Source organism: Prinia subflava, chromosome 23 (genome assembly GCF_021018805.1).
Source record: "Prinia subflava isolate CZ2003 ecotype Zambia chromosome 23, Cam_Psub_1.2, whole genome shotgun sequence".
Taxonomy (NCBI): Eukaryota; Metazoa; Chordata; class Aves; order Passeriformes; family Cisticolidae; genus Prinia; species Prinia subflava.
In genome coordinates, this window is record NC_086269.1 from 5777985 (window position 1) to 5797294 (window position 19310).

General features: G+C 51.8%; 1 protein-coding gene and 1 non-coding gene across 2 annotated transcripts in view; both read left to right on the plus strand.

The window, feature by feature from the left end:
• LGR6 (leucine rich repeat containing G protein-coupled receptor 6) overlaps positions 1-15947 on the plus strand; it is a 154084-nt gene extending 138137 nt beyond the window's left edge. The window contains exons 14-18 of the mRNA XM_063418666.1: positions 764-835; positions 1531-1656; positions 5337-5497; positions 11739-11819; positions 13360-15947. Coding sequence (XP_063274736.1) covers positions 764-835; positions 1531-1656; positions 5337-5497; positions 11739-11819; positions 13360-14597 — 1678 coding nt within the window. The 3' untranslated portion in view covers positions 14598-15947. The remainder of the gene's footprint in view (positions 1-763; positions 836-1530; positions 1657-5336; positions 5498-11738; positions 11820-13359) is intronic.
• LOC134561579 (U6 spliceosomal RNA) lies at positions 4973-5076 on the plus strand. The gene has a single exon (XR_010082949.1). It is a non-coding gene; the product is annotated as a U6 spliceosomal RNA (small nuclear RNA).
• Positions 15948-19310: the final 3363 nt, after the last annotated feature.

Genomic DNA, 19310 nt, shown 5'->3' on the forward strand with positions numbered 1-19310 from the left:
GCCCAAGAGAACTGAGGTGTGACAGGTGACACTGCAGACACTCAGGGAAACATCAGCATGCTGCCCCAGCCCAGTCACACACACAGCTGAGCAAGCTGTGGCATCACCTTTGGGTATGTTCTGGTCCCTGTGGAAAGGATTCATCCCACCCAAGGTCCCACACATCTGAGCAGGTATCTTGGCTCCCTTAGAGCTGGAGAGAGGAAGGTTGTCCTGTAGTCAGCCTTAGGGCAAGAAATGTGTCCCAGTTTGCTGTTTTCCTCTACACTGGTGACAGAGGGATTGGAGCCTTCTCGCTTGGATGGAGGCAGAGATTATTGAGGGGACTCAGTGAATCCAAAACACCTGTGCATGGCAGGAAATATTCTAAAATCACCTTCCCCAGACCCCTGGCCCTAGCTGCACCCAGCACTGTGACTGCACTGGGGATGCTCTGGCACTAGGGTATGACCTGTTTGGCATGTTGCCATAAAATTCCCAAATTTACAGAAATGAAGCCAGAAAAGAACCTTTTCCATTGGTCCTTTCCCATTGGTGTCAGCAGAGGAGCTCCTGCAAGGCAAACTCTCATGCCCTCTGTTAGAAAGCACCCACATACAGACCCAGACTTGTCTGTGGGGAGCTGCAACGGAACAGAAATTGCTGGTGACCAAGGGTCTACAGATCCCACATGTGCTCCCACCAGGGCCTTTGGCCAGGGCAGCATCAGCAGCTTCACTGCCCTGCTCTGCTCTCTTCTTACTGCTGTGTCCTTGCCTTGCAGAGACCTCAGTTGGAATTCCATCCAGTTTATTCACCCAGAAGCCTTTGTGACCCTGCACTCCCTCACCAAGCTGTAAGTGGCAGGGATATTTCTTTCTCAGTGGATCATGGATAGAGGTAACTGAGGACCTCAGGCTGACTCCCTGGGCTACTAGAACACCTGGGATTTAGATGCTGGGAGGCTGATGTGTTGAGGTGCATGTCTCAGCACTGATGTGGACAGAACAAATCCCAAGGTTTCCTATTAATAAAGGGATGATGAACTGCAGGAGGGGCCATCTTCAAGATGCTCTCACCCTGAACACTTAAACCTGCATTTCCTGATGCTTTCATAGCCACCTTAGATGCCTTTGAGGAAGACCAGTATGATGAGCTGTTTCTGCAGGAGTCACTCAGACCATCTCTGCTGGCTCTGGAGGGTCCCCAGTTCTCAGCACACTCCCTAAACCTCTTGGGTATTTTATGGGCTGGGATCTGCAGCCCATAAAATCTGTAGTCATTCCTGACCTACAATGGAGGAAGAGATCTGTGGGGCACCTATGTGCACAGCAAGGGAGGTAGCACCCAGAGCCTTCAGCATGGCCACTAACCCCAGTCCCCATTTTCCCAGGGACTGCAGTGTTTATCTCCAGAGGCTCCTGGCCCCAGTGCAGCACCCAGCCCCATTTCAGCCTCAGATCAAGGCGGCAATTGAGGCAGTGCTTGGCTGAGATACCACTGGCAGCAGAGTCCTGACCGTGGTCTCCCTCTCTGCTTTCCCCTCACCAGGGACTTGACTGACAACCAGCTGGTCACGCTGCCCCTGGATGGCCTGGCTGGACTGACCCATCTGAAGCTCCAAGGCAACCCAGCCCTCTCTGAGCCCTTCACCAAGGAGAGCTTCCCCAAAATGAGGTATTGGAGTCTTGGCTCTTTCACTTCTAGTGCTCAGCACAGCTCTATTTGCTTACAGCACTCAGCCTGCTGCTCTCTTTGCCCATCTCGTGTTTTCTCCATGCTTCCAGGCCCATGAGTAGAGGAAGATCCATCTGCTGCTAACACATCTCATCTTTAATATGTTCCACGGGAGAGCAGAGATGTGCTCCCAGGCCACCACCCCCACCCCAAACACACACACAAGTGGAAAGTGTGGAGCAGGCCAAGCTCAGGGCTCCTCTCAATGGAAAACATTCCCAGAAGCAGTCCCACCTAATGACATCCAGGTTTTCTTCCATAAACTCTGCTTGTGTGGCCATGTAGTGTCTGTTATGGATTAATGAGGAGCCCGAAGGGGTCAAACTGATCAAGAAGAGGCTGCAAAAGGCTCACAGCAGAGAGCTGAGCTGCAGGCTCAGACTTTCCTGGCCCTCCTTGGCTCCTGGGTCTCAGTGTGGCACCTGCCCTCAAGCTTACATACCCATGGTCCAGAGAACACCAATTCCTCTCAGATGAGGTCACCTCTTTCTTGGTGTCCCAGGGAGTTCCCTTCAAGCCAAGAATGCATGAGCTGATGCTCCCACTCATCCAGGATGGGTTCCCAAACCTGGAGCTTCTCCATTTTACACACACAGGGCTGGGGTCACAGGCCACTGCACCAACACAGGCCTGAGGAAAAGAGGGGAGCTCTCCCTTCAGGCTGCCTCAGCAGTGGTGCCTGCAGGGCTCTCTCTTCTGACTTTTTTAACCCATAGCTGGGATCTGCTGCATGACTGCTTTCCAAATAACAGGAGATTCCAGAAGCTTTTGGAGAGTTTTCTACATCCAAGATCATAGAACAATAGAATGGTTTGGTTTGGAAAGAAACATCAAAGCTCATCCTGTTCCAGCCCCTGCCATGGGCAGGGACACCTTCCACCACCCCAGGGTGCTCCAAGCACCTCCAGCCTCCCCTTGAACACTCCCAGGGATGGGGCAGCCACAGCTGCTCTGGGCACTCTGTGCCAGGGCCTCACCACCCTCACAGGGTACAATTCCTTCACAGTATCCCTAGCCTGTATCCTAGCCTGTATCCTAGCCTTCACAGTATCTAGCCCTGCCCTTTCCAGTAGCAAATGAGGATTCCTTGTTCTGTCCCTCCAGACGCTTGTCCAAAGTTCCTCTCTAGATTTCTTCACAGAACCACAGAATTAGAGAATTATTACTGTTGGAAAAGACCTCGAGATCATCGAGTCCAACCTGTGCCCAATCCCATCCTTGTCACCCAGCCCAGAGCACTGAGTGCAACATCCAGTTGTTCCCTGAACTCCTCCTGGGATGGGGGCTCTACCACCTCCCTGGGCACCCCTTTCCAATGTCTAACAAGCCCTTCCTTGAAGGAATTCCTCCTGGTTCCAACATGGTGTCGTTTGAGGCCATTCCCTCTCTCCCTGCTGCTTAGTGCCCAGGAGAAGAGACCAACCCCCACCTTGTTACAATCATCAGGTGTAGGGTGTGAGAAGGGCCCTGCTGATGGGGGGAGCTTCCTTTTCTCCAGGCTGAGCCCCCTCAGCCATTCTCTATATTATTTACTCTCCAGACCCTTCTCCAGCTCCATTTCCCTTTTCTGGACTGACTCCAGCCCCTCAATGTTTTCCTTGAAGTGAGGGATCCAGAACTGGACACAGGACTCAAGCTGGACCCTCACAAGTGCCAAGATCCTCTAGGCACTGTAAGGGGCTCTGAGCTCTCCCTGGAGCTGTCCCTTCTCCAGGTGAACACCCTCATCTCTCCAGGCTGGCTCCAGAACAGAGGGGCTCCAGCCCTTGGAGCATCTCTGTGGTCTCCTCCAGACCCACTCCAACAGTCCCTTGTGCAGGGTGGGTCAAGTTCAGCACTTCCAGGGTGTTTCTCCTCTAAATTAGTCCCACTGGCATCCCTTGAGCTGGTTTGGATTTGTACCAGAGAAACTGATCCTGCAGCAGTGCTTCAGTGAACCACGCCAGGCAATGGACCCATTATCATTCCCTGAATTTTGGGGTACTGCCATTAAGTAGCCTTACTCGTGGGGCAAACCTCTGGAGGAGTCATCTGAGAGCAGTTCTTAGCCTTGCTGGGAGGATCTGCACCTCCCTACCACCTTTCAATAATAGGATCTAATTTGGAGCTTATAACAGGAAACGAGCTTGTATACAGTTTCCAGACCCTCCCGGGGCTTAGCCAGAAATGTTTGGGAACATAAAACAAAAGCATATTTTTAGAATATAGAGTTTTACCATATTTACTGATTTTGTTAGAGGACCTTAATTGTCTGGAAAACCTGGGATTCCTTTGCCTTCATCAGCAGTCTCCCTAACTTCCAGCAAAACCAAAAATGCAGCTGCTGACAGCCAGCCTGATATTGCATCCAGATGATGCTCAGCTGCTGTTGAATTAAGCTTGTAATACATGCTATAATTAGCAACTAACAATTCAACTTTCAAGTAGAAATCAGACATATTTAAATAACTTGCTTCACTTGGGACACCTGAGAATTCCCTGCCTGAGCTGGGACTCCAGGAACTGGAGTTTGAAGGTGCCCTCAACAACAAGCAAGGGGAGCCTTGCTCTAGGGAAGCCTCTCCCCTTGAAGGAAAGAAAGGATGCCTGGAAAAACATGGTCTTGAGGTAAAAATTGAAGACTGTACATTGCATATTGGAGAGAGGGGCTAGTTTATTCTCAGGAGAACAGCAGAAGGGCTTTTAGGAGTGTGGTGGTTCAGGTATTCTCCAATTTAGTATTGCAGCTAAAACCACGCACCACTCACTCCTCCCCAACCAGAGGCCCAAAAGGCCAAGATCATGGGTTGAGATAAGAACAATTTACTGGAAACAGCAATGAGATAAGACACAAACAGTAACAGCAACAATATTAATGACAAAAAGTATAAGAAAAGAAAGTTATTTACATGGAAAGCCCCCAACAACAAATGAATACCAGATGGCTCCCCCATCACATTTTCTCCTTTCCCCCAGCACCCAACAATGAGTAAGATGGTACAGAGTAACCTCTGGGTTCTGGCCATGCTCCCTGACACCTATTGCAAAAATTAACCCTGTTCTGGCTGGAACCAGGACAAGGAACTATCTGGGAACTTTAGAGCAGTCTCCAAACATGTTTTTTTGGCAATATTCTATTGACTGACAGTGTCTTAAGCAACAAAAGTGGATCAGTGCAGAGACACCATGGACTGCCCTGGGTCCACACCCTGTCCTGCATGGAATCCTTTACCAAAGTCCCTCTCCACTGTAACCATCACCATACAGACCAGCTTTTGTCATGTCAGCAGCACAGGTTCCAAAACTGGAAGGATACAGAGAGGATCAGCATGGCTTCTGCACAGGGACATCACAGAAATTCGTGGAGGGTTCCATATTTTTCTGACTCTGAGGTTAGCTCAGCTGGTTAGAGTACAGTGCTAAAAGCACCAATGTTGTGGGTGTGATCCCTGTAGGGGCCATTCACTTCAGAGCTGGATATGATGATCCTTGTGGGTCCCTTCCAGCTCAGAATATTTTGTGACTCTGTATAGATGAGCTTCAGCTTTGAACAACTGAAGGAACTAAGCAAAAAGTGCAAAGCAGTGGAGAGTCAGGTCATGCAGGGGACACACCCTAAAGTTCTGCTTTCCTCTATGCAGAGTCCTGGAGATGCCCTACGCCTACCAGTGCTGTGCCTACGGGAGCTGCAGCAGCTTCTTCAGGGTGCCCAGCCAGTGGAAGGTAGAAGACATGAGCCCTGAGGAGGAGGATGCCCACAAGAGGACCTTGGAGTTGTTCCCAGGTCACGCTGATAACCACTGTGAGTAAACAGGGCTGAACGGTGATGGGTCCCTGGGCAGGGCTGTGAGCCTGGGTGCAATCCTTCATTTGCAGGAGTGGTGCCACTGTCAGAGGTGACACCTGCCTCAGGGAGGGCAGGCTGAGCCCTCTTCAGCACAGGTAGCCCACTGCTTTGAACAGGCTTCATTGGTGACCCTGCGTGGAGGAGAGAGTAGATCTGGCACATCCAAACCTTCACACTGTGCCAAAGGACCTGGCAGCCCTCCACAACATGGACATGTTTGTCAATTTGGCCTTGCTGGGTATGCAGGGAGACTGCTCAAGGCACTGGAGGGTGGCTCAGGCTACATGGGACAGCTGGGCTTGGTCACTGGACTGCTGGGCAATGTAGAGCCTCTGGCAGGACCTCAGTCTTTGTTCTTCCATCATCTAGAGGAAGGACCCTGGCATTAATCTGAGTAAGAAAATGAACTCAAAGACCTGGAATGTCCCACCAACTGGAGGCAGAGAGACCTGTGTGTATGCTACTTTTGTGCACACCCCTGGTGTAACAGCAAAGGTCAGGGTTAGGTGTGACAACAGGATACGTTTGGAGAACACAGCACAGGGACTGACCAAGGCAGGGAAGAAAAGAGCTCCATGGTCAAACAGCACTTCCTGCCCAAGAGTCAATTTATTCTGTGCTTCAAAGTGCAGCCCTGCACAGAGTGCATGAGGCCAGTTCTAGGAGGCCAGCAGAGAGTTCCAGGCATCCCTGCACTCCCAGCCCCACAGCACAGCAGCTCCAGCACAAGGCTGGTGTGACCCCTCTGCAAGAGAGTCTCAGAATAACATCAAGAAAAGCAAAACCCCTTTGCTTCCTCTGTAACTGCTGGAGAGTGCAAACAGCATTTCAGGACACAGCCTGGATGCTGCTTCTATTTTTATATTTGTGTAAATACAGTGCACTTCCGAGATCTGAGACATCCTGTAGGCAAATCCACGTGGTAGGTGGAGAGAAGGCTGTGCCCCTGGAGAGCCCCTGACTCACCTCTCTCAGGAGCACTGAGCATCCAGCCACAGCCAGGGGCTCTGCTGTGTCCACCCACACCCTGAGCAGGCAGGACTGGATCTGGAGGCAGATTAACACTTTGTCAATCTGACCAAGACACTTCGTGACACAGCCAGCAAGTGACCCACAGGCCCTGTGCTCCTGCTCCTGTGCTGATCCTTCACAGCCTAAGAACAAGCTTTAGACCTGCAAAGAGTCCAGCCAGAGGGCAGCAAATGGGACTCCTAGTGGCATGATGTGGCTCCAGGAAGCATGGCAGACTTGGTGGTAACACTGGCCAGACAATACAGAGGAGTCACGTTACAGCCTTTGCTGCAGGATTTTATTCTGAGCCAGGTCACTTTTTCAATCATTAATGCAGCCCATACTGCAGCAGTCCTAGTGCAGATAGTTTGTGGGGTTTACCCAGCAAATTATAGTATTTGTGGAAAGATCTAGTTTGTGACAAGGGGTCACAGACCTGCTGCTGCTCAGTACCAAAGCCTTTGATGTCCCAAAGGATGCTCTCACCTGACCCTGTCAGCAAACCAAAACCAAAACAGGCCTCCAGGCCAGTCTCAGCCTGGTGGATGGTGTGTTCACCAAGGGGAATGCTGGCTGGTTCTAAGACATGCCAAATTAGACTATTTGCAGCTTGTAAAGGCTCCCATTTTCAGATGTTAAAGCATTGGATCTGTTTTAAAATATCAAAGCACAGGGGTGCAAATGTGAAATGCACAGGAACATCATTCCTTATGATGTGCAGCTTTTGCAGATGACTCTCTAGGCCTCCAGCAACAGGGTCTGCTCTTGATAAGGGATTTGTGATATTGCTGTTTTACTTAGTTAATCATTGCTTTATTTCTGTGTCCTGTGCTTCCCTTCTGATGGCCACTGCTGGTATTTAGCTGGGTTATATGAACCTTGTAACACTTTCTCATTAAAGAGGAATAAAGCTCCCAAATATTGCTTTCATGCAAGAGAGAAAGTGGTCTGCTGAAGAGAAAATACCTCAGGGCTGTGTTGCAGCAGGGTCCAGCCAGGCTTGTCAGGGCATTCAGATTCTGTGGGAGAACTTGTGAGAGGAGCAGAGAACACTTTCAGACAGCTCTGTCCTCCCAGCCTGGTGCATTGCTTCCAGTCCTTCCCAAACGGGTCCACAGAACCTCAGGCTGGGTAGTGAAAGGCAGCTTGTCCCAGGTAGAAATGTAGGGACAAGAAATGGCTCCCAAAGCCCAGCCCTGTCCTGCCTGGCTGTGGCTCCAACAGCCTCTCCTGCTCCCATATCCAGCACCCATCCTGCAGCCAAGCCCAGCACCCGAGGGACCACTTGACTCCAGACACAGAGCACACGTGGTGCTATGGACCCCAGGGCCAGATCAGCTCTTCCCCATCTTGTCAGGGCCCTGGGTGCCTGGGAACCCCCACCACCACCCAAGTATGTCCATTTGCATCTGAGTAACAACCACCTGAGGCCCGAAGTAGTCTGGTCAGTGCACATCTCATCATTCTGTTACCTTGTCAAAATGGGTATTTAAGGTCTCACTTCCAGCACTTTCTATGTCTGGTATATCATAGAACTCTAGAATGTTTTGGGTTTGGGAAATACTTTGAAGCTCTTCTTGTTGCCCCTCCACCACAGATAGGGACACCTTCCACTATCCCAGGCTGCTCCAAGCCCCATCCAGCCTGGCCTTGGGCACTTCCAGGAATGGAACAGCCACAGCTGCTCTCCAGCTCTCTTGGAGCCCCTTTGGATCCTGGAAGGGTCTCTAAATCCTGGGGCCTTCTCTCCTCCAGGCTGGGCAATCCCAACTGTCTCAGCCTCTTTGGATTACAACTGGCAGAGTTTAGCAGACATCCCCTGCCCCAAGTCTGTCCCCTGTGGCTGAGCAGGAACCCAAACATGGCTTGAGGCTTGTCACCAGGGCAGCCCCAGCAGTCCCCAGCACCTCCCTGCAGAGGAGAGCAGGAAAACGCTCTGGGGCACTTCCACCACATCCCAGCACCTCCCTTTGGGAACTCTGGTTTGAGGACAGAAGGGGATGTGTTCACTTACAAGCATGTGTCTGCAATGACAGAGCAAAGCTGTGGGACGTGAGAGGGGTGCACACGTGTATGGTTATCCTGGGCAGTGGGACACTGCTCCCCCCAGCCCAGCACCTCCAGCAGCTTGTGAAGTTATTGATGAACTTCTGCAAGCACCTGGCAAACCCTGCAGGGTCCTTAGAGATAAACTTCTACTTCTGTCATTCAAGAAAGCTACTGGAGACCCAAAACAGGACCCGCCCAGGCCGCTTGCAGCACCCCCTGCCCTCACGCCAAGGGTGAGAGAGAGGGCAAGTCCCTGCAGACCCTGGGGACTGACTGAGACACAACTGAGCACCAAGGGGGAAAAGCATTCAGCCCAGTGTTTTCTGTTCTATCCCTTCCCCAGCAATTCTGCTCCTGTTCCTCCCACTTCACTTTTGGTACAGGCTGCTCCTTTCTTGTGGAAAGGGCACTACTGGCAAAGTGGGGGTCTTGGTTTGGCAAGACAGTTATCTGTCAGGGAAAAGTGGAGTTTCCCTTGGAATGGAGAATGTAAACCCCCCCTCCAAATTATTACAATTTTGCAATTAGGAACTTTCAGGCAAAAATATGGGAATAGGAGTAACAGTTCTTTACTAAGAATATTAAAAATACAAATACAGTAATGCAAAAAAACCAAGCAAGCAAGCAAACAAAAGTCCTAGAAAACCCTGATGGAGTCAGGAATACGACCTGATACCCTGTTCAGGGTGTTGGAAGCAGCCCAAATAAATCCTCCTGGAGTGACAGATATGGTTCTGTTGGAGCAGAGATGATCCTGCAGACAGGTTGAGTAGTGATGAGATGAGTCCAGTCTTCCTCTGAGAATCCAGTGGCAAAGAGGAATGTCTGGGGTCGCTGTGTCCCCATTTTTATCTGGGTAGGGAATGGTTGGCTCTTCCCCCTGGGTGGAACATCTCCCAATGGGATGATGGAATGTGTCAGTCACTGGTGAGCCTCAATGGCCCATGAACAGAAGATATTCCCTGGAGGATGAACAATTGATAGAAGAGATAAGAAACACTGCCCCACTTGGATTTAACAGATGGTCTGTTATCAGAAGGCATCCACCCTCCCCTTCCCCCCGCCCCCGGAGTTACAAGAGATAAAGAGGAAAAAAAAATCTCCCAACTGCTTTCTACAGATGAAATAGAATACACTTTTTTTGGTTACATAACCCAAGATTGTGGGGTTTTCCCCTAAGACCTCAGTAAGTGGAGGCACCTCAGCAAAATTCAGATCAATAACAGCTTCTTCAAAATCAATGCAGCCCACCTTGCTAGGACACAACAGCTATTTTCCTTTCTCCACAGTTCCTAGGCTGGAGAGGGACAGGTTTCTAGCAGAGAGAGGTACATTTTTCACTTTGAATCCCACTGTGCTGACTAAGGATTGCTTTGTAATTCCCAGCAGGCTCAGTAGTCCAGGCAAAACAAAAAATCATCCTTCACTTCATGAAAATGTTTAACCTGGGCTTAAAACTAGGCTTTGAAGAGAAAATGGATGGCACAGGTTACACTTTCCCAAGGGTTGGGTCTCAGCAGAGCACAGAAAGAGCAAGCCTGTGTCTGCTTTATTCGGGTATCGTGAGTGCACATCACAGCCTCCACACTGTGGCTGGAAAAGACACTGGAGATTTATAAGACTATAAAATACAAAGATGAAATATTTTTCCATCCCACTGTGAGTGTTTCCTTGCCAGGCTCCAAAGCACTAATATTTCAATTCTTACACAGATGGATTTTTAAAATGACCTTTTTTTCCAAAGCTCCCTGAAGCTGAGAAAGCCATGAAGCTTGTCAGGAGGCACTAAAGATAGCACGTTATTTGTCATCATCCTTTAATCAAATAATCCCAGTCACATTTTCAAACACAGGCAGGGAGCATAGCTCAGGAGAGGCACCACTTCTAAACAGATTAGACAAGTAAAGCCCACTCAGGTCAGCCTCATCTTCAGCGCTGTGGAAATTTGCCTTCCTGGCCAGTGTCTAAGCTGCCAGGTGCACACCTGGGCTCCAGCATCAGTCCCTTCATACAAGAGAGAGTTCATCCCACAGCCACAGATCCAGCTCTCTGGCTACCAGGCTGCAGCCAGAACAAAACCACATCCTTTCCCTTTCCTCCCACTGGCAGAAAACCCTCCCAAGATTTCCACTGGGAGCTGAAGGCTGTGCTGGTGCCATGGGTGGGACCAGGGCAGCAGGACAGCAGCTGTTCTCACTGTGTCCCAGTGCTGTCAGCCAGCAGAACTTTGGGAACAGGAACAAAGCAGAAAAGCACATCATGGATTAGAGTGAGAGGATGCCATTCACCCTGGTGACGACCTACACTGAAAACACAGCTCAGGGCTTGGCCCCATTCTCTTCCAGCAGCTTCTTCTTCAGCCAGGGGGTCTCTGCCTGATCCTCAGCAAGCCCCAGCCTGGCTCAGGGTGCAGCTGACAGCATGACAGAGATGCTGGTGCAGGGCTGGGCTCTGCAGCCTGGCTGCACAAACTCCATGGATGCAGAATGTGCAGCAACCACTCTGCCCTCAGCAAACCCTGGGAACATCCACGATTAAAAACAGGGCACCACAGCCCCAAGATTTTACATGACATAAAATAAAGCAATAAATGTTGAATTCCCTTGACTCTTTGCTGCTGAACTGTTTCGTGGTGGTGGCTGCTGACGAAAAATTTGTGCTGCAAGAAGAGGTTGATGGCTCCCTCTGAACAAAGTCCCCAAATCCCTGTTGATGAACAAACATTGGACAAGGCCTGCCCAGAAAGCTCCCATGGCGAAGATGCATTTGAAGGCTTTGTGTTCTGTAACCACACAGGCTGGAGTATTTCTTTACTTTTAATAAAGAGTGCTGGGAGGAGGGAGCTGCAGTCACACAGCTCTGGGATCTGGGACTCTTACACTTCAAATGTTGGGAGTAACCTAAAAACAGAGGGATTTGCTACACTGCAACCCACCAACGTTTACAAGATCTTCTCCCTCTACAGCAGTGACTGCAGGGGAAAAACTGTACACCAGCAGTACTTTGAACTTGCAGGCTGGGAACTGGCTGGGAAGGTCTGTGTGGAGGACAGGCAGCCAGAAAAGCTCCTGGCCCAGTTAGCTCTGATGGTTCTGCTTGTTCTTACCTGAATCATTTCTTGTCCTCTCCTCCCCAGATGACCTAGATGCAGATGATCTTCAGCTGGACCTTGAGGAATCGAAGCTGCACCCCACTGTTCAGTGCACACCAAGCCCCGGTGAGCAGCCAGGGAAACCCTTTGAACAGAGTTGGGATCCTTTGAGGTTCTCTAAAGCCCCAGGATCCCCCACGACCTCTCAGATCAGAAGCCTGATGGGTTGGATTTAGGCCAAATGGGGAACAGGTGAGGAGATTCCTTCTCCTTGCTGGATGTATCTGTCCTCCTGGGAGGAGAGGCCCAGGTCAGGATAAGCCTGATCAGGAGCCCCAGGTATCACCAGCTCCTCCATCCATTGACCTGCTGCACTCAGACCTGGCTCTCCTGTTCCCTTGCATGATTTACACTTGGCTTTGCCTCAGCCAGCCTGGAATATTGCAATTGTCCTTGATGTCCTGATCATACCTATGGCACTGCAAACTGCAGGGATGCTTTTCTGTTTCCTGAGGAAGGGAGAGCAGGGAGGCACTGGACTGCACATGCTGGTTGGGGCTCGTGGAAGTTGCCTTCTGATTTTGTCCCTGTTCATAGCTCAGTGGGGTCCTACACAAGCACACCTGGAGGCTGGAGAGGTCTGGTTCCAGCCAGCCTGCTGTGGGACACTGGCAGGGACAGAGTTCTTACCAGTTGTTCCACTGAGTTTGCTGCAAAAGGAACAAGTTTTCAGCTGAGGGCATGTCCTGTTGCCTGGCACTCTGAGCTTCACGTTTGAGATGAAAAAGATTTCTCCATTTCCTCTAATTTTGTTTGCTCTCTACCACCTAAAACTTCTACCACCCTGGTTTTGTTTTTGCTGAGCCCCTCACTGAAACATTCCAATCCCTCCCAGAGGCAATTTTATGCCATTGCCCACTCTCTCTTTTCCCACTTTATTCTTTTCTCTTTGGCAAACAGCTTCCAGACCAGCCCTCTTTTTACCCCTCCATGACCTTCCGTTACTCACACCCCCATCCATCCACTTCTATTCTTTCTTTCTCCTGATATCCTTCCATGTTCTGCCTGTCCAGACCCTTCTGTCCCTTCCCTGCCACACCAGCTCCCTCCCTTTCTCCCTCGTGCCCAGACACCTCAACTCATGGTGCCCATCCCCTCTGTGTAGGGGTAATTCATGCAGAAACAGACACCTCTTAGACAAGGTCTTGAGTGTACAGAGAGAGGCTGGCAATGCCTGGACAGGATGCAGCATCCAGGCAGATCTCAACACCATGAACTTCCAGGGGGAACATAGGATGGAACAAGTAATGGTAGAGGGACCCAAATGCCAGGCTGACACCAGGAGTGCTGGTCGGTCTAGAGTCACGACCTTTTTACATTTTAGGAGCACCGACCAGTTTGTTGTTTCTTACATTTCATTTTTACCTCTCCCTGCACCTTTTTTCTGCCCTAGACAAGACCTGAGAGGATGCCAGAGGCACTCCAGTGTGGGGCCAGGGGCACAGGGGAGAGCCAAGAGGCAGCTGCAGAAGAGGGTGGACAATGTCAGATTTTCCTTGCCAGCCCTCAGCAGCGACGTGGCTGCTGGGGCCACGAGAGGGCTGGGACTCTGAGCAGCACCACTGGGGAGAAGCACTGCTGGGTGTAACTGGGGTTTGTCTTCCAGGTCCCTTCAAGCCCTGTGATCACCTGTTTGAGAGCTGGATCATCCGTCTGGGAGTCTGGGTCATCGTTCTGGTCTCGGTGCTCTGCAATGGGCTGGTCATCCTGGCTGTCTTTGCTTCCCCCAGCTACCTCTCCCCGGTGAAGTTCCTCGTGGGCTCCATCGCTGGGGCCAACATGCTGACGGGCATCTCCTGCAGCATGCTGGCCCTGGTGGACACCCTCACCTACGGCCACTTTGCCCGATACGGCGCCAGATGGGAGACGGGTGCGGGCTGCAGGGTGACAGGGTTCCTGTCCGTGCTGGCCTCCCAGGCTGCCATCTTCCTGCTGACCCTGGCTGCTGTGCAGTGCAGCCTCTCAGCCTCCTGCGTGCGGGGCTATGGGAAGTCCCCATCCCTAGGCAAGGTCAAGGCTGCTGCCTGTTGCTGCCTGTTGCTGTCCTCTGTGGCTGCCGTTCTGCCTCTCTTCTCCATTGGGGAATATGGAGCATCCCCTCTCTGCCTCCCATACCCCATCCCAGAGGGGAAGCCCACCACCCTGGGTTTCACTGTGGCCTTGGTGATGACAAACATGCTCTGCTTCCTGACTATCACAGGCACCTACATCCGACTCTACTGCAACCTGCTGAAGGGGGAGTTCAGCGCTGTCTGGGACTGCGCCATGGTCAAGCATGTGGCCTGGCTGATCTTCACCAACTGCCTCCTCTACTGCCCAGTGGCCTTCCTCACCTTCTCCTCTACCCTCAATCTCTTCCTTATCACCCCAGAGGTCATCAAATCCGTCTTCCTTGTGGTCCTGCCCCTGCCCGCCTGCCTCAACCCTTTGCTCTACCTGCTCTTCAACCCCCACTTCAGAGATGACTTCCGCCTGCTGAGGCAGAAAGGGCAGGACAAGGGCAGCCTCCCCCAGCCCTGCAGGGCTGACGACATGGAGAAAAGCTCCTATGACTCCACCCAGGCTCTGGTGAACTTCTCCGACATCGACCACATGTGTGACACACCCGATTCCCTGGGAGTGCGCCCCATCCTTGAGAGCTACAGCTTCCCCTCCATGACGCTCATCCCCTGCCAGCAAAGGGTGGGCACCAGGGGGAAGGAGAGGGGCTGCTCTGAGCATTGTCCCTGCCTCACTGACAGTGAGGCACTGATAACTTCAGAGAGCCGAGATCTGTCTGGCAGCAGCCTCCGGATAACCTTCCTCCCCTCCCCACCCACGCCACCCTACACATCTCACTTGTAAACCTCCTCGGAGCAGCCGTGGGAACGGCCCCACAGCACTCGCTGAGGGCCAACACCAGTGCCGAGGGGCCAGCAAGGTGACACAAACTGCTCCCTGAAAAGCACCAGTACAACCTGTCTACCCTCATCCCCGTCATACCTGCCTGGGCAACAGGCACTGCTCTGCCAGCTGCCACTGGGCTAGAAGGGCTCTGACTGAGCTCCAGACACTCAGGGCTGGCCATGGGAGGAGACAATCCCTGTGTGAGTCTCACTTCTGCTAGGAACTGCCTGGGAGAGAGCCCCACTGGCTCAGGAAGTGGGTCAGGAAAAACCCTCCTCCTGCTCACCCTGCAGCATCACCAGCCAGGAGGAGCCTGCAGCGACACCAAGCTTGTCTTCTCAAGGCAGAGACCTCTTGGCCAAAGCCACCACTCTGTGGCAACCCCTGGAAATGACCAAATGCCCAACTGTGATGATGTGGCCACCCACAGGAACCCCAGGCCTTGTCTTCTAGGGCTCTCTGCAGGTCCCACACACCCCTGGAAACAGGTTGGTGCCTGTCTTATGCCACCAAAAGCAGCATATCCGTGTGTACATCTGAGTTTTGGACTGCCTCTACTTTGGGAATCCCCTCTCATTCGCTGTTCATTCATTTAACCTCATGGGTTGGACACAACCCTCACTTCCAGCCAAGACCAGGAGCTGGGGATGCTCAGTCTTTCAATCTGACCCACAAGGGGTCTCTGAAAGCCACAGCAGCCAAACCCAAACAGTTCCCACAAAAACCCATGTGCTCTGCCTGAGGTCACCCCACAGCACCAAGCCAAGGCACTCAAGGGCACACTGGGCCCCCTCTATCTTTGCCCCTACCCCCCTTCAAACAGCATAGCACACCTGGGACACTCCTGTCTGTAGTCACCTGGCTCCTGGTCAGACATGCTGAAAATGGGGTCTGGATGCTGCCTCATTGTGCCCAAATCTCACTCCTGGAAGAGGCTCTTGGTTCTGAGTACACCTCCCATTCACAGTGTGGCCATTTTGGGGACTGCATGTGCCTTCTCCTATTTTAAGGCAGCTGGTGTAGAAGGAGAAAACAGAAATCAGCATTGTGGGATGGTGGCATCAGGAGGACACAGGTCACTGGGAACAGCCTCATATCCACTCCCTGCAGCTCAGGGATCTCCCAAATCCATTGACTCCATCATAAACCCTCCCAGTGCCACCCAGTGCAGCAGAGAGCCCGGCGCTCAGAGCTCAGGCCCTGGGTAAAGCTTTGGTTCTGCTGATGTTACTGCAGCTGTTTGTCACTCATTTTCAAGAGATAATAAATGAGCTCCATTGCTGACCAGTGGCTGGTTTCTGTCCTCTTTCATGTGAGGAGCACCTTGGTGATTCTCTTGGCAGCTGCTGTGCCTTGGGTGTTGTTTGCCTTGCCCGAGCTGGGAAATTGTGTTGTGTTCACGTGAGCTGACACCACCATCCCCACCCCTGTTCTCAGGAGGGAAGAGCCAAATCACCACCTTTAGGCAGCAGAGTTGTAGCATCAGCTGCGTCTCCAGGTCCCATGGACCAGACTCCTGTGAGCTGTACCCTGTGATCTGCTGCTCAGGGGTTTGAGTTCATGAACAGGACAGAGTCTGTGACATCAAAGTGTAAGGACAGCATATAACAGGGTCTCCCATGCAAGCCAGACTCACAGCCAGAACCCGGCTCTGCTTCCCTACTCTGCACTTGAGGCCTGTGGTCTTACCTCAAGATGAAAGACTTGAGAGATAGCAAGAAATCAGAGGAACGAGATCCAAGGATTAGAGAAGAGGGTGGAACCACCAAATTTAGTGACAAAATCCAAAGCTCTGCTACAGTCTTCAGGTGGGAACTGTGGAAAACATGGCCTTGAATCCTGATCCAGACTTCTGATACCCTACACATGCTCAAAATCTGTTTTCATGTTTGGCTCATTAAAAACACAGAGCCATTTTCTTCCATGTCCTTAGCGTGGCTCCTGTGCACAGGACAAGGAAAGACTCATCCTAGGTCGATTTCCAGAAACAAAATGCTCCTTTGGAAGTGGAATCAACCTCCTGGAGCTAGCCCAGAGAAGGGCTACAAAGTTGGTCATAGAGATGAAGCATGGGGAAAGGGTGGGAGAACTGAGATTGTTCAGCCTGGAGAAAAGGAGCTCTGGGGTGACCTAATTGGGGCCTTGAATGGAGCCTGCAAGAAAGATGGAGAGAGACTGTTTACAAGGGCCAGGAGTCAGAGGACAAAGGGGAATGGCTTCAAACTGACAGGGAGTAGGTTTGATTAGATATTGGGGAAGAAATTCTTGGCTGTGAGGGTGGTGAGGCTCTGGCACAGGGTGCCCAGAGCAGCTGTGGCTGCCCCATCCCTGGGAGTGTTCAAGGTGAGGCTAGATAGGGCTTGGAGCACCCTGTGATAGTGGAAGGTGACGCTGCCATGGTAGGAATGGGGCTGGATGAGCTTTAAGGTCACTTCCCATCCAATTCTGTGATCCCCAGCATAAACTCAAATTCCCCCAGCAAATATCCTTACTCCATAAGGATAAGGAAAATTTCCATAAGGAAAATTCTATTTGGAAGACACCCTAAAATAAACCCCACTGTCACTGACACAATGAGCATCATTATAAGTCCCAGACCAACTGCAACACTCTCTTGCCTGAAATCCCCTGCCCTGCACTGCTGCTGGGAGTAAATTCAAGCAGTCACTGAGGTACCCAAGTGCACACAGGGCAGAAGTTGTCCCCAGCAGAGGGACATGTGAGTTCTCCTAGGGCACTGGGCCATCAGGGGACAGCCTTTCATCATGATGGCAGCAGGAGCTGAGCAGTACCGTGGACAAGAGCAGCACAATGGTGCATGGCCAGTGTAGCAGGAATGGAGTCCGCAGCAGGTACAGAGGGTTCCTAAACTGTCAGATGCTGTGCACAGCTCTTACACATCAGGCTGCCAGGACTGCAGAGACTGTGGGGTAGAGGCAGCAGCTTTCTTTTGCGATTACACAAGTTATAGCCCTCATCCAAAGGGTCTCTATACAATTTCAGCCTGTGTGTCAGGTGGTGGCCACTGTGGGGTAGAGCAATGGCAAATAGTTACAGACACCTTGATGGCACTGAACGCAGAGGAACAGGGAGTCTGAGCCCAAGGCGGGCACAGTCAGCTCTCCAGGGCTCATGCTCACCACCTCAGGAGCTGGCTAAAGAGGAGGGAGAGCACCTGAGAGAGCCTAACCCAGGAAGAGCCTGAGATAATGACAGGGCTGATACACGTGAAAGCACTGCCCTTCCCATGAACAATGTCCCCAGGAAGTTGTGGAAAGGTCCATTGTGGGTCTGCATAAAAGCCCACTTGGGTTGTGTGGGCTCCTGGATCAATGGGGGACTTCCCACACCCGCTTCTCCCAGAAGAAGCAATGGCCAGCAGCCCTGCAGGTCCTGTCTGTGCCACAGCCCAGACCAGGCCAGCCAAACTTAGACCCACAGCACCTCACTCCATCTCTCAGGGCCTCCACAACAGATGCTGTCCATGGATGTGCTGACCATTACTTCCAGCTCACCCAGAATCCCCACTGCACCCTCTTCTCCCTCACTGATGTCTCCAGGCACATCCTGGAGGATGTCCCCAGTGAGCCAAGGACAGGCTGCAGGGGACCTCTGTGGAAGGAGGGACTGAGAGAGCACCAGATCACCCCAAAGGCCCTTGAGCCCCAAAAGCAGACATGCTGTAAAGCATAGGAGCCTTTCCTCACTGTTCAGTGGGGAACCTTTTCCCATCAAGGGTCCCTTGGCTCCGTCCAGGGAAGCTCAGTTGCCTCTGAAAGCCAGTGCCCATTTCCTGGCAACTCAAGAACTGTCAGCCTCAGAGAGAACAAAGCTACTTGGAGCACTGCACAATGCACCAGGCAGGATCCTCTTATCCAGCCCTCATGGGGCACAGAGCCCTTCCACTGGTGCTGCACAGGCCAGGCAGGGGAAGCTGGTCATGGAGCAGAGATCTGCTCCCTCTGCTCCCCAGGCCACAACAGCCCCGCAGAGCCCTGGTGCAGCAATCACAGCCTGAAGCCCTCTCTGAGCTGTGTTCCTTGCAGGGTTGCTAAGGGGAAAGGAGGGAGCACAAACACAGAGTATGTTCTGCACTGACCAAAGAGGTGTCTGAGAAACAGTGTAAGTTCATGGATCTGCAGATGTGCAGGAAACAGGAACCAGCATCTTTCTGTTGCTGCTGCTGGCCATAAATCCAGAGTGTGAGCTCTCTGGAAAATGCTCACTGAAGCGCCTTTCACCACATCTCTAACAGTGTACACATCTTTCCACCCTAACAAACACTAAGTTCAACAATTATTTTTTTTAAATTAAAAAGTAAAAACAATCCTACACCACTCCATCTCCCTTCTGAGCAGCTGGTTTGGCCCTTACTGGTGCTCCTCTGCCCACCTCTGGGCAGCCCAGCCCTCAGCCAGTTGGTGGTACCTGGGGGTGACCCTGCTGCTTCCTCAGGCAGCACATCCTGCCTGGATTAGCCAGTCCCACGCACAAGCAGGAGTCAACTTAGACTGTCACCCACTTCTGGCCACCAACAGAGGTGTGAAATGACCTCAGCAAGGCCAGAACAGAGGGAAATTATTGCTCTCCATCCTCCACCAGCAAAAACTCATGAGGCTGGTTTTTTGGCTCCTCTCTGCTCCTGTCAGGTGAGACCCTATCTGCAGCTGC